Genomic DNA, 15,290 nt, shown 5'->3' on the forward strand with positions numbered 1-15,290 from the left:
TATCAATTAACTGTTTGGGTAACGGGACGCCTCCGTTACAACATGGTTCAACATTAATAAACATAATAGATATAAGAAAATGGATAGAATGGTTCAATAAACATACAGCCCTATGTTTCACTCCATTCCATATCCATCAAAATGAGGGAAATTGCATCAGGGACTCCCTTACGCACCACATTTCTCACTACTGAGGAACTTCTACATAAGACATGCAATGAAAGCTAGGGACAGCGACCTTGTTTATTTCTAGACAGCAATCTAACGAAGCCCTTGGAAGCATCAACAAGTCATTGGTAATCTTCAGTTCCTCCTCCGGATTCGGATTAAAATGGCATATTGTAAAGACGACCAACCTCTTAAGAACACTTGCATTTCTAAGAAGATGCCCCATAAGTGACAAGGAACCCTTATGCCCACAAAAGTTGCACACTTCAATCACTTGGGCGTGACACGAAAAAGGGACCAGAGCCTCTAGAGGGATGTCTGAAGGTGACTGATAGTTACAGGCACATCGATCCGGATAGTAATGTCCTGATGAACATTGGCAGCAATGAAATCCCTGGATAACAAATTCATGAAGTGAGAAAAAAAAGGGGATAAAAAAAACATCTATTTTACACTCTCTTGTGTAAGACGGCCTAGCACAAGAACTTTTCTAGTTACACTAATAAAGCTATTATGAGTTGATGCTAACCGATCCAAGGATGACAGTTTCAAGTTGAGGAGATTTGTCAATCAAGCTTGTCACATATTTCCATGATTCATAAGGACAGTCATCAAGTTGTAATCTTGACAGACTAGGAAAATCAGGCATTTGCTCTATAGGAATATAGAAGTTAGTTAGTGTATTAACCGACTCCAACAAGTTCAGAACAAGGACAGAATGAACAACAGTCTGGGGTTGAGGTTAACTTACGGAGGTCTACTAGACCAAGACAAGTGTCCACTTGGTTGCAAGAGTATCAGTGTAAATTACCTGGACATTCATCAACTGCTGGGACAGTTCAGGCTACTGCTTTTCAGTCAGAAGTTATAACAGCTCTTGAAGACTATCATTCAGAGTATGTGGGGTCTTTGTTTACAGCTATGCAAGAGTATGAACCCTACACTTACAAACAAGCCCAGGCTGATCCCAGGTGGGTTGAGGCAATGCAAAAAGAAGTAACAGCATTGGAATCCAACAAGACTTGGGAAGTTGTTCAGTTACCTGCTGGACACAAAGCCATTGGTTCCAAATGGGTGTACAAAATCAAGTACAAGCCAGATGGATCAGTGGAAAGGTTCAAGGCACGTTTAGTGGCAAAGGGTTTTAATCAAGTAAAGGACAAACACTACAAGCATACATTCTCACCAGTGGCTAAATTCACAACAGTTAGGGCTTTGTTAGCTATTGCTGCTGCTAAAGATTGGCCATTATTTCAGTTGGACATCAACAATGCATTTTTACATGGATTTTTGGACGAAGAAGTTTATATGAAGCCACCTGAAGGTTCTTGTGTTGATAAAGGAATGGTTTGCAAGTTAAAAAGGTCATTATATGGGCTTAAACAAGCATCCAGACAATGGAATAAGGAGTTAACCAAATTTTTGCAGCATCATGGGTATGTACAGTCCAGGAATGATTATTCTTTATTTACAAAATCAGATCCTGTTGCACAGTCCTTCACTGCTATCTTAGTATATGTAGATGATGTGCTCTTGACTGGTACATCAGTTGAAGAAATAGAGAGAGTAAAACAAGCCCTGCACAATGCTTTTGCTATCAAAGATTTAGGGCAAATGAGATATTTTTTGGGCTTGGAGATTTCCAGGAACAGTTCTGGTTTGATGATAAACCAAAGAAAGTACATAATGGACATTTTGAAGGATCTGAAAATGGAGAATTGTGCATCAGTAAAGTTTCCAATGCAGCAGGGGTTGAATTTGTCTGTTGATCAAGGAGAGATTCTGGACAACCCAGAGCAATATAGAAGGCTTATAGGGAGGTTGCTTTACCTGAACATGTCCAGGCCAGACATTTCTTATAGCATTCAACACCTAAGCCAGTTTGTCAATCAACCTAGAATGCCTCATTTGCAAGCAGCCTTGCATGTAGTTAGATATTTAAGAGGGACTATTAATACAGGTTTGTTTTATGGCTCACAATCAGGCCTGAAGCTCACAACTTATAGTGATGCTGATTGGGGCAAGTGTGCCTATTCCTGTAAGTCCTTAAGTGGTTATTGCATTATGCTAGGACAGTCTTTGATTTCGTGGAAAACAAAAAAACAAGCAACAGTGAGCAAAAGCTCTGCAGAGTCTGAATATAGAAGTTTATCATACACTACTTCTGAACTAGTATGGCTGTCTTCATTACTCCAAGACTTGGGTGTTTCTGTGCCAGAGCCTATCCCTCTTTATTGTGATAACAAGGCTGCATTACATATTTCTGAGAATCCAGTATTTCATGAACGGACAAAGCATCTTAGCATTGACTGTCACTTTGTCCGTGATAAACAAGAGCAAGGTTTTCTGAGTACAAAGTATGTCAAGACTACTCTACAGCTGGCTGATCTAATGACGAAACCTCTTGGCACTGCTCAGCAAAATTTCCTGTCCTCTAAGCTGGGATTAGTTATACAACATAATCCAGCTTAAGGGGGGAATATAGGAATATAGAAGTTAGTTAGAAGAATTAGTTGGAGTCGGTTAATACACTAACTACTCCTAACAACTATGGTTAGTAATTAACTAACTATGGTTAGATAGTTAAGAAGTCTGTTATAAATACTAACAGATTCATTCATTGTAACTACTTTTCATATGTAACAAATTCTCAAATTAATATTACAATCTCTTTTACAATAGGCTTTGTTCCTTATACAATTCTTACGTATTCATCATCATATCTTCATCTCTAACTCTTCTTATCTTCATCATCTCTTTACATCTTCATCTTCAATCTTGAAGCTCAATTGTTCACCTATGCTAACAGTCACATAATTCAATATGGTATCAGTATACAGTATGGTGATTCTGGTTTTTCTGGGTCTGTTTCTTGCTTGAATATATCAAGGAATAGAGGTATAATTTCACAAATCGCTTCCGCACTCATTCTCTATAGTTCTTTCCTTCTTTCTTTATACAGTCCTAGTTATTTTCACATCTATTTTCAATCATGCCTGATATATCTTCAACTAAAGTAAATTTCGACTATTATGATGACCCACTGTATTTGTCATCTTCTGATCAACCAAACGCCACCCTTTCTTCTTTTCTCTTTGAGGGCCATGATTTTATGGGTTGGAAACGTGAGGTTCTTATGTCCTTAGCTGCAAAAAATAAAGATGGTTTGTTAGATGGTAGTTGTCCCATGCCCCCTTCAACTGATAAGCGTCATAAACAATGGAAGAGGTGCGATTTTATGATTATGAGATGGATTTCAAATTCCTTGGATCATAAAATTCGGGAGAATTTTAAGTATGTCAGTTCCTCAAAAGAATTATGGGGTGAACTGGTTGAAAGATTTGGTCAGTCAAATGCTTTGGAGGTTTACCAATTAACCAAGGATTTGGGGGACATTGCACAGGCTAATCTTTCTCTTGTTGAGTACTACAGTAAAATGAAGAACTTATGGGAAACTCTTGATTCAATTGATCCTTTACCATCATGTTCTTGTGGTAAAATCAGTCTGTGTACGTGTGCCTTGGTCAAAAAGATGATTGACAGGGACAACAATGCCAAGATTATTCAATTTCTTATGAACTTGAACAGCAGCTATGATGGAGTTCGCACTCAGATTCTTTCCTTAGAGCCTTTGCCCTCTATTAATAAGATCTTAGCTTTGTTACAAAAGGTGGAGCGGCAAAAGCAGATTACTGAGACTGTCTCTAATTTAGCAGAATCAAGTGCTTATGTTGGTTTCAGGCAGTCTGGTCAAAGCAAAGGTTTTCAGAATACACAGAATGTTGCACCTGGACCTGTCAGTGACAAGCACTCTGATAATTGCAATAGGTTTGGGCATACAAGGGAGACTTGTTTTGGTCTTAACAAATGTCCACACTGCAAGAAGACAGGGCACAATCCTGCTAATTGTTTCTTGATTAGGGGCTTCCCTTCAGATAAAGCAAAGGGTAAAGAGAAAGTTGCTTCTCATAAATCTCATCCTCCACGAAAGGGAGTTAATTCAGCAGATGTCATTCCTGATTCACCTTTGGAAAGTTCCTCTTTGGAAGATACAGAACATCAAGGTTTTAATGTTGCTGCTACTGGTTCTGATGCTATGACTGGGTTCAGTTCTGCAGCTCTGGATGGGATAATTACTTCTGTTGTTGATCAGGTCCTTAAAAGGATATCTGATCAGCAACCCACTTTATCCTCCATTAATTTTGCAGGTCTGATTTCTTCTAACTCTTATGTTTTTACTGCACATAGGTCTGATTTTATGCATGATTGGATAGTTGATACAGATGTCTCGGATCATATGACATATGATTTCTCATTATTGTCTAATGTGCATACTTTCCAAAGACCTGTTAGAGTAGGTTTGCCTGATGGCAGCATTAAGTTAGTTTACAAAATGGGTACTGTAGTTCTAACTGATAAGATTACCTTGCAAAATGTATTTTTTATTCCTGATTTTCAGCAAAATTTACTGTCAGTTAGTAAATTGCTTGACCATAATAAACTGTCTGTGGTGTTTACTTCTACTGATTGTGCTTTTCAGGACCTTTCAAATGATATGGTTGTTGCTAAAGGGAAGAGAGTTGGGGATTTATATCGATTAAATAAACAGCACAAGCCATGTTCTAGGGTTTTGTTAGTTAGAACTAGGGTTTTTTGTCAAACACAACCTTTAAAAAACTTTTTTTTCGAAAGACCCCCTTTAAAAAAAAGTTTGTAAAACACAACCTTTAATAATTTTTTTTTTTGTAAAACACGACATTTTGGCCAGAGTTTAACCACTTGCAATAGGGTGACTTTAAGTCGATATTTGAGGTAGCAAACGAGTTCCATTTTAGGTGTTCTTAGACTCTTTGGAAAGGTGGAAGTACAAGCTTTCCAATGGTTACCAATACGGCGGTGATAGGTGGGTTTATGTGGGTTCTATTGGTATGTAAAGTAAGGTTGGTCAAGGAGTGAATTGGAGAGAGAAACAAATCAGAAAAACACCAATTCACTCCTTGACCAACCTTACTTTACACACTAATAAATCCCGCATAAGCCCACCTATCACCGCCGTATTGATAATGCCGGGAAAACTTGTACTCCCACCTTTTCAACGAGTCTAAAAACACCTCAAACCGACCCCGTTTGCTATCTCAAACATCGACTCAAAGTCACCCCATTGCAAGCGTTCAAACTCTAGCCAAAATGTCGTGTTTAACAAAAAAAAAAATTATTAAAGGTTGTGTTTCACAAACTTTTTTTTTAAAGGTCGTATTTGGAAAAAAAAGTTTTTTAAAGGTTGTGTTTGACAAAAAACCCTTAGAACTATCACAAATGCTGTAATTTCTAAACTTGATTCTATGCTCAGTAATAAGATTTCTCATGTTGGCAATGTAACTCTTCCTGTACTTGATATGGTTCATGCCAGATTAGGTCACATGTCTACTGAGAAACTGAAATTTGTACCTGAATTCAGTAATATAATAAAAAGGGACTCTTTTCATTGCAAATCTTGTGTTATGGCTAAGCATCATAGACTGCCTTTCCCAATTAGTACTAGTAGAGCATCTGCCTGTTTTCATTTGTTGCATATGGATGTTTGGGGTCCTTATAGGACACCTTCATTAACTGGGGCAAAATATTTTCTTACTATCCTAGATGATTATTCTAGGAATACTTGGACTATTCTTTTTCAATCTAAGGATCAAGTATATGGTCTCATAAGGGATTTCTTTGCTTATGTTCATACTCAGTTTCAAGGTGTTATTAAAGCAATAAGATCTGATAATGGTACAGATTTTTTGCAAGAACATTGTGGTACATTGTTTAAATCTAAGGGAATTGTTCACCAAACTAGTATAGTTGGCACCCCACAACAAAATGGTAGGGTAGAACGAAAGCATAGACATTTGCTAGAGACTGCTAGAGCTTTAAAATTTCACGCTAACTTGCCTATCAAATTCTGGGGGGATTGTTTGTTGACAGCTTGATGTGACCATAATTGGCGCATATTTAGCCCCCGAATTAGCCTTGTTTCCATGCTTTTTAGTGCTTATTTGGGTCATTTCTTATCTTTAGTTCTTTGTTTTGCATATTCTTTGAGATTTTGATCCCTTGGTAGGAAAGGAGTAAGAATCTTGCATTTTCATGGCAAAACGAGACTAAATTGATCGAATTTAATGACCAAGCATCAAGGAGAGACAAGATTAGAAGGCCTTTGTACATATCATAGTAGAAGAGCAAAGTTGAGGAAAGATCCTTGAGTCCCCAAGGAAATCCCCAAGGAATTTATGAAGAAAAGGGAAGAAAAGAAGAAGTTACTATGCTGACTGACAATCCGAGCGGATTGCCAGCAATCCGTCCGTCCAGCCCCTGCACAATCCGAGCGTCCCGTGCCTGAATCCGCTCGGATTCCCCCTCAACAATCCGTCCGGATTCCCCAGAATCCGCTCGGATTCCACCGCCCAAATCCGTCCGTCCCGACCTTATTCCGCCCGGATTTCTTCACAGCACGGTTTCCTCTTCTCCAAGCTACGAAAAGAGAAGCCCTTCTCTCAGAAAATACCGGAGTCTCCTTGCTCCACTTAAAAAGTGTAATTACTAGTTTAGCCCTTAGTTAACCCTAATGTATCCTCCCTAATTTTCACTATAAATACCCCATTAGGCTAATTAGAGGAGCATGTTCTTCTTATCAATAATTAGAGTAGTTAATATCAATCAAATCTCTCTTCAATATTGTAATCAAGTATTAATCAAGTTTTAATCCAAGTTTTAGTTCTTTAATCTCTCTTTTGTTCATCCTTTATTTTGGGTAATTGAAGACTATTTGGGTTATTATTGGGAGATTGACAACCTCTCAATCAATCATCAAGTACTTCTATTATCTTTGCTTTATTATTGGAATCATTAGTAGGTATAATCTCTTAATCCCTTTTTAATTATCGTTAATTACTTTCATTTATTCATCATGTTTCATTTTGTTGGTATGATTGACAACCTTGCTAGCATGATCAACATGATAATGAGTGAGTAGTCTCTTAGCTAGGGTTAATGGGTGATTAGGGGAAACCAACATGGGGAATGATTCATGCTTAAATTAATATGCTTTCATGTTTTATTTGCTTGCTTGTTTTGATCTCAACTCATGCACATGTTATATTTGATGAAATGCTAAGCCTATGAATCCTTGCATTTACCATCATCTCCTATCTTTTCAATGAGACTTGTAAGACATAACCCAACTCGAATCTCATTAGACCATGCATGTTGTTGAGTAGGGAAGATTAAGTCGACTTGTAGGTGTTGTACAATCTAATCGATTCGGCTCCGGGACCCAAACTTTCCTAGGATTGTAAGATATAACCCAACTCAATCCATCACAACAGTAATTGCTTGCTTATAATTTGAGAACATGTTTGTATGATCATATCCCATGATTCCCTTATGATCTCATGACACCCTAGTGCCTTTAATCAATTGTTTACACCCCTTTTATTCATCTTGCTTGTTTATTTTCATTGTTATTCTAGTTTAGTAATCTTCTACATCAACCCAATTTGTGACACCCCTTAGACACCGCTAGTTACAATAGAAATCTCATTTCAACTCCCGTCCCTTGGGATCCGACCTTTACTTGCCTCTTTACTAATTGTAGAGTTGCTTGTTAAGCTATAAATTGTGTTTTGATTCGACCGTGACCAACGACCACATCTATTTATTTGTGAATACGAAACGGACCGATCACAGCTACATACTTAATTAATTTGATGCCTACACCTGTTGTCCAAAGTAAAACTCCATTTGAATTGCTTTTTGGTTCTGAACCTACATATGCAAACTTGAAAGTTTTTGAATGTCTTTGTTATGCCACAATGCCACCTACCTTTACTGATAAATTTGGGAGTAGGGCTAGGGAGTGCATTTTTATAGGATATCCTAATAATAAAAAAGGCTACAAGTTATATGACTTAAAACTGCACAAAGTTTTTATAAGCAGAGATGTTCTTTTTAAGGAACATATCTTCCCATTTCATAAAGACACACATTATGAAGACTTACAGATCACTACTAGTGAGTAGTGATCTGGTTAATCCCGCTACATCATCTATTCCTGTTCCTGTTCCTGTTACTGCAACTGGTACAACAATACCTACCACAGAGGAGATTTCTTTAGAACAATCCACTGAAGTTATTCACAATACTGCAACAAGTTCAGAACAAGGACAAAATGAACAACAGTCTGGGGTTGAGGTTAACTTACGGAGGTCTACTAGACCAAGACAAGTCTCCACTTGGTTGCAAGAGTATCAGTGTAAATTACCTGAACATTCATCAACTGCTGGGACAGTTCAGGCTACTGCTTTTCAGTAAGAAGTTATAACAGCTCTTGAAGACTATCATTCAGAGTATGTGGGGTCTTTGTTTACAGCTATGCAAGAGTATGAACCCTACACTTACAAACAAGCCCAGGTTGATCCCAGGTGGGTTGAGGCTATGCAAGAGTATCATATCTTCATCTCTAACTCTTCTTATCTTCATCATCTCTTTACATCTTCATCTTCAATCTTGAAGCTCAATTGTTCACCTATGCTAACAGTCACATAATTCAATATGCTCCTCGTCACCCAGCGTGTAAAGAGTCTGCAACATAACATTTTATTTTAATAGTATGAGCGTTAAAAATATGTTTCCATTTTCAATGAACCTGAAGACTCGCTATGTTCTGTGACTCCAGATGGATTCTAATAGACTCGCTATGCAAAATAATGTACGGGTCATCAATACTAAACCAGTCAACCTCTATGTGCTGCAAGCTAACAAAGTGTTAGGCTTCATAAATCCGACCCCCTACCTCGCCACTAGTGAGATCCGAAGTGGGATTATGTTGTAAACTTGTAATATGTGGCCAATATAAATCATAGATATAAATAACACATACCTTTTGTGAGTCCATTTCAAAATATAATTTTGTGGCTTTATAGGCAGCGGCTTTTAGAAGTTCACGGTCATACTCGACCGAATCATCACTAGCATCATAATAATCATATGTATTGCACTTAAAGCTTAGTTCTGCTTGGATCAAAGAGCACGAATATTTCCACGACGGAACAATTTTAACACCGATATTTGAATTGAGAGTTAAATATGCCAGATTAGGGGCATCAATCTCAAATGTACCGCGTAGAAACCAGCACCAATGTACTGTTAAAACTTTGATTATTCGAGTACGATAGATTGCATGACCATGAGCGTCACATTCGCAATACTCGAGAGTCAATTCTTCAAGCAATTCACAACTAGAAAATAATCTTTCCATAGAATCAAAGTCCATGAATGTGATCCTATCCAGATTAAGAACTTTAAGATTCGGCAACGAGACTGATAGAGGAGTTTGGAATGTATTGTGAAAACATGATATCTTCAGACTTACTAGTGTTTCACACATGAAGCCATCGTGAAAACAATAACTTTGCTTAGAAAGGCTATAATGAAGCTCTTGAACACCCTTTCGTACCGCAACACTAACCCAGCGGTTCAAATCGGAATTATCATAGGTGCATTTACAGAGTAAATTAAATTTCTTAATGGGTGAGATTTGGTGCAATTCCAAAACTTTATCAACAAACAGCTTAAACTTTCGAGTTGCTTCTATAACCTCATATCTTCCCGGAAGACTAAAACACGATGCATCATCAAAAGAAAGACTAGACGTTAAAGTAAAAAGATACCGCCATCTGGTTGATAAAGTACTTGTTCTCACGGCACACCGTGTTGGCAAAAAGGAAAGCAGGTGACCAAGTAGTTCATCAGGTAAACTGCTGATCCTATCCAAACAACAATCCTCACTCATCGGGTCTTCTACATGTTTACTAAGCTTCATAGGTGGTCTCATTGTCGTTAGAGGACTCTACCTGTAATGTAATGCAAGATTATAAGGCTGAAATATCGTATAACCACGCTTGTAAGGTATAACCACCGAGCATACCCATACTCATTCCTTTCCGGCGGAGACGAGAGTTACCACCATTTTACTGACCTAAGAAGTGATGTGTCAAAATGAGAAACGAGTGAAACACGCAAAATGGGACAGAGGATTTCGACCCCTTTCATATTCTAACTCGGACATGCAAAACATTAAATCAAACATAATACACTAATTTCAGCATTTACTGTATGATGAATAATTAAATAATTTGATGACTGAAATCACAAGAAAAATCTCATGCAAGTACAGTAATTAAACAATGGAAATCATTAATCCACAATCAAATACTGAACAATCTCAATCACCAATATAACAAGTTATTGAATTTGTGATCATCAATTGCATGCAAGTTGTTGACCTAACATTTGTGATCAATATTTGAAATTAATTGGGTTTTCAGCAAGATTGATCAACATCTTATAATAAGAACAAATTAGACAATAATAGTAAACCCTGAAAAGAAAATTAAGAGACAAATAATATAAATGAGATAAAATTGAAATTACCTTGATTAAGTAATAAGTAGAACACTGAAGTTGGAGGATGTTTTAGGTTGGAATTAATGAAGATGATTTTTCTACTTAAAAAGGTGAAGGTACAACTTGCAAGGTTCTTCTTGTCAACCTGACCATATTTCGTGGCAGATTCTCTTGTTTCCATGAAATTAGACTCTAAGACTATGTTCATCAGTAACATTTGGTACTAAAAGACAAACAAAAATCACCATAAAGTAATAATTAACAAATGCTTGGAAATAAAAAATCACAACATTGTGTTACCCTGCAACACTAAAGTATGACATTTGTGTAAGAGTGTTACAAGAAATATGTCAATAAAGGATGGACAAGTGGCATGATAAAATATAAAAAATAATGAAATGAGAGTGTCACAAGAATGTTATGAATGGAGTAAAAAAAAAGTGAGAATGAATGTTATGAGTTGGAGGAGTGATAAAAAGTCAAAATATTAATTCTTTATTCATAACACTCAAATTATGAATGTTATTGATGTACATAGTCTAATAATCGGGCTAGTCTAGCTTGAGAGAGCACTATTCCTTCTAAGTTTAAGACGGTTAAATATCATCCTATATGTGTATATAGGATAAATCTTTTACTTTCTTCAATGTATTTTGCTTTTGTCTTATTCATCTCATATAAGTATATTTGACCATCTTAAGCTTAAGAAGGATAGTGCCCTTCTTGAGTACTCCCTCATCGCGGTCAATTATTATTCTTTAGTTTTGGTACAAAGACCAATGAAAGAAGAGAAAGTTAATAATTAAATGACAGGTGGAACAAATTGAGTGTAAATGATCAAACCTTTCATCAAGTTCATTTCTAAAATAGAAAAACAACAATTAACTAAGACCCACGAAATAAAATAGAACAACAAATAACCGCAACAATGTTTAATATCCATTAAACTTATTACTAACAATACTAAGTTGCAATTTAAAACCCAGTCTACGGTTTACTCGTTGTAATACACTGTTGATAATAATCAGGCTAGTCTAAATATCATCTTATATGTGTATATAGGATAAATCTTTTACCTTCTCCAATGTATTTTGTTTTTGTCTTATTCATCTCATAATATTTGACCATCTTAAGTTTAAGAAAGATAGTGCCCTTCTTGAGTACTCCCTCATTGCGGTCAATTATTGTCCTTTAGTTTTGGTACAAAGACCAATAAAAGAAGAGAAAGTTAATAATTAAATGACAGGTGGATAAAATTGAGTCTAAATGATCAAATCTTTCATCAAGTTCATTCCTAAAATAGAAAAACAACAATTAACTAAGACTCACGAAATAAAATAGAACAACAAATAACCGCAACAAAGTGAACGTGTTTAATATCCATTAAACTTACGTAATTTATTTTCGCAGTACATTTTTTACTCATTACAGTACTTTTTGTACCGAACTTTCCATTTGTTTACCCTTCACCAAAAAAACACCAAAACCTAATTAACTCTACCTTCTCTCAATTATTAACAAAAACTCTTTACCTCCTTCAAGAGTACACAAAATTACTCAATTATGAAGATCTGAGCATAGAACACGTATTTAATTCATGTATTCATTGTTGCTAAATGCTAATTAAATCGATTCAATGGAAATGTCGCCGACGATAATATTGGCATGACCTCTGAAAGCCGTATACAATTGGGAAACTACTAATTTTAAACTTGGCATGATGTAATCAATGGTTCATTAGTTCTCCCTTTATCATCAACAATCCAGTCAAATTTGGTCATCAACGCATTGTTCGTACTTCATAATGGTGGTATTAAGAGAAAGGTGCAGTCAATTGTTTGTATTAGGATTTTTTTTTCACTTTTTTTTTTTAAAGTAGTACATAGTATATTTATTCGTAAAATTTATTTGTAATATTGTAAAAATAATTTAGTAATGTAGTACATGAAATTAGAGGATAACGGGTGATTGAAATATATAATGACACGTGTTTGTCAAAAGAATTTATCAATGAAATACATAATGACACGTGTTTATCAAAATAATTTATCAATGTAGTACATGAAATTAGAGGATATGGGTAATTGGTGAGTGAAATTAGGGAGAATAGATTAGATAGATATTAGAGAGAGGAAATGAAAAGGGAAATGAAATGGGTATAATTGTCAACAGTGTACTGCGATAAGCAAAATGTATACTGCGAAAATTGTAGCGAATCAGAGTGTATTTTATACGGAAGCGTAATGAAAAATATTATGTGATAAGAGTAAGACGATAATAATAATAATTGCACTCTTACAATAATTTTATTATCACTCAAATAAATTGGAAATATACCAATTACAAATAAACACGCACACTCTTAACTCACTAATATTTCTACGACTCACAAACTCTCACAAACTCTCTTATTGTTTGTTTTGTTTTTGTGTGTTCTGAGTACATTGCACATCACAAAGCTATCCTATTTATACTACACAATACACTATTGAAATAATGGCTTTCCCACATACAAACACTATGCTGCATATGACTAACTTGCCATCTAAAGCTAGGTAGCCTGCAAAACTAGAAAAGCTAGACAAAATGTTTTACCACTTATTTTCCATGAGCATATTAGTGATAGGAAAGCCATTAATATTGACTAGCATGAATATCTAGCAAGTCATGGACGGAGAGGAGACTAGTAATTGAATTTTAACAGTCCCCCTCAATGACTACTCTCACCTAGAGTTAGTCGAGGAATCATACCCAGTTGTTCTCGAAACTTCTCGAACTTTGGTCCACTCAACCCTTTGGTAAAGATATCCGCTACTTGATCATCGGTCTTAACATATTCAAGATTAATCTCACCTCTTAGGACCTTTTCTCGTACAAAATGATAATGTACTTCAACATGTTTTGTCCTAGCATGAAAAACTGGATTTTCTGCTAATCTCATTGCTGACATGTTGTCACAATAAACCTTCACTCCTGAATCAACTGGTTGATATAGATCCTTCAAGAGTTGTGTTAGCCATACACACTCTTGTGCTGCCATCGCTGCTGCTCTATATTCTGCCTCTGTACTCGACAATGATACAGTAGGTTGCCTCTTACTACACCACGAAATAGCACCGGAACCAAGACTAAACATATACCCGGTAGTTGATCGACGTGTGTCATAATCACCGGCATAATCAGCATCACAGTACCCGTGAATTTCAGATAATTCACCACTTGGGTACAATATTCCATAGTCAATTGTTCCTTTAATATACCTTAATATACGCCGTATTGCTTCCAAATGAGACTTCTTTGGATTTTGCATGAAACGACTAACCACGCTTACCGCGTAAGCGACATCAGGTCGAGTCAATGTGAGATATATAAGACTTCCCATGAGTTGTCTATACATCGTCACATCCTCTAAATCTTTTCCCTCTGTTGAACACAGTCTAACATTAATCTCGGTTGGAGTCGACACTGGTTTGCAATCGAGCATCCCGTACTTCTCCAAAATATCCTGGGCGTATTTCTGTTGACAAAGAAATATCCCACCTTTGGTTCTGTCTACCTCTAGACCAAGAAAATGATTTAGCTCTCCAAGCTCTTTCATATGAAACCTTATTGAGAGATTTGATCTTATTTGATGAATCTCTCTATCATCATCTCGTCCAGTGATGATAAGATCATCCACATAAACAAGGACCACTGATAACTTTTCATCTCGAGCTTTCACAAACAAGCTCGAATCTGCAGGAGCAACTGAATAACCACTTTGCAATAAGAATTCAGCTATCTTACCATACCATGCTCGTGGCGCCTGCTTCAATCCATAAAGGGCTTTCTTCAACTTACATACATAATGTTGATCAGAACTCTCAAACCCTTTTGGTTGATCCATGTATATGTCTCTATCTAGCTCGCCATGAAGAAATGCGTTCTTCATGTCCATCTGCCACAACTTCCATGAGTTACTAGCTCCAAGTGCTAGTAAAACACGTACAGTCGTAATCTTTGCAACCGGACTAAATGTTTCATCATAATCTAGCCCATATTGCTGAGAGAATCCTCGAGCTACTAGTCGTGCCTTGTACCTTTCAATAGAACCATCTGGCTTGGTCTTCACTTTATACACCCACTTACATGAAATGGGTTTAACATCACTTGGCTTTGGCACTAACTCCCAAGTTTCATTTTGATGAAGTGCTTGGATTTCCTCTTCCATAGCCTTCATTCAGTCCTTGCTACGAGCGGCCTCATCGTAACTACTTGGCTCTTTCACGGTGTTCTCCACCATTGCTGCATTTGCATATTTAGGATTTGGCTTGTGTGGCCGGCTAGTTCTCCTCACTTGTTGCTGACTATCCTTATCTTGGATAATGACATCTTCACATTGACTCGGTCTTACTTCCTCAGGAGTTCTATGGTGTACTCCTGTTATCCAAGGACTTTTCTCTTTTGCTGGTGAATGTTGAGATTCTTCACTTTCTGATTCACCATCACTCTCGCTTAACTGATCATCTATCTTATCCTTGAGTTTTTCCTCAATCTCCTTTGAGTCTGGCAGTAACACGGCTTGTGGTGACCATCAAGATGATGCTTCATCAAACACCACATTTCTTGACACATGATACTTGTCAGTAGTTGGATCACAGCATTTCCAACCTTTCCTTTGATCATCATACCCAAGA

General features: G+C 36.7%; 2 protein-coding genes across 4 annotated transcripts; one reads left to right on the forward strand and one right to left on the reverse strand.

Moving 5' to 3' along the window:
• The first annotated feature begins 3,160 nt into the window (after positions 1–3,160).
• Positions 3,161–6,140, forward strand: LOC141595509 (uncharacterized). The gene is made up of 2 exons (XM_074415476.1): positions 3,161–4,800; positions 5,519–6,140. Exons 1-2 carry the CDS (start codon positions 3,161–3,163, stop codon positions 6,138–6,140), a joined length of 2,262 nt encoding a protein of 753 aa, XP_074271577.1.
• A 2,562-nt stretch (positions 6,141–8,702) lies between these two features.
• On the reverse strand, positions 8,703–10,718 carry LOC141594465 (putative F-box/FBD/LRR-repeat protein At3g59240). Of its 3 annotated transcripts, XM_074414482.1 has the most exons (3): positions 10,642–10,718; positions 9,089–10,186; positions 8,703–8,790 (listed from the first exon to the last, which is right to left on the reverse strand). In XM_074414482.1, exons 2-3 carry the CDS (start codon positions 10,040–10,042, stop codon positions 8,740–8,742), a joined length of 1,005 nt encoding a protein of 334 aa, XP_074270583.1. In that variant the 5' UTR covers positions 10,043–10,186; positions 10,642–10,718; the 3' UTR covers positions 8,703–8,739. The 3 variants fall into 3 exon arrangements, with proteins under 3 accessions (XP_074270583.1, XP_074270582.1, XP_074270581.1); XM_074414481.1 differs by having other exon boundaries at positions 8,765–10,061; XM_074414480.1 differs by having other exon boundaries at positions 8,765–10,186.
• Positions 10,719–15,290: the final 4,572 nt, after the last annotated feature.

The sequence above is a fragment of the Silene latifolia genome, chromosome 8, assembly GCF_048544455.1.
Source record: "Silene latifolia isolate original U9 population chromosome 8, ASM4854445v1, whole genome shotgun sequence".
Lineage (NCBI taxonomy): Eukaryota > Viridiplantae > Streptophyta > Magnoliopsida > Caryophyllales > Caryophyllaceae > Silene > Silene latifolia.

Bases quoted from the DNA above. Each gene is read 5' to 3' on its own strand.
- LOC141595509 (XM_074415476.1), top strand. From the start codon at position 3,161: ATGCCTGATATATCTTCAACTAAAGTAAATTTCGACTATTATGATGAC. The intron at 4,801-5,518 runs GTTAGTTAGAAC...TTCTATGCTCAG, and splicing joins AAGCCATGTTCTAGGGTTTT to TAATAAGATTTCTCATGTTG.
- LOC141594465 (XM_074414481.1), bottom strand. From the start codon at position 10,042: ATGAGACCACCTATGAAGCTTAGTAAACATGTAGAAGACCCGATGAGT.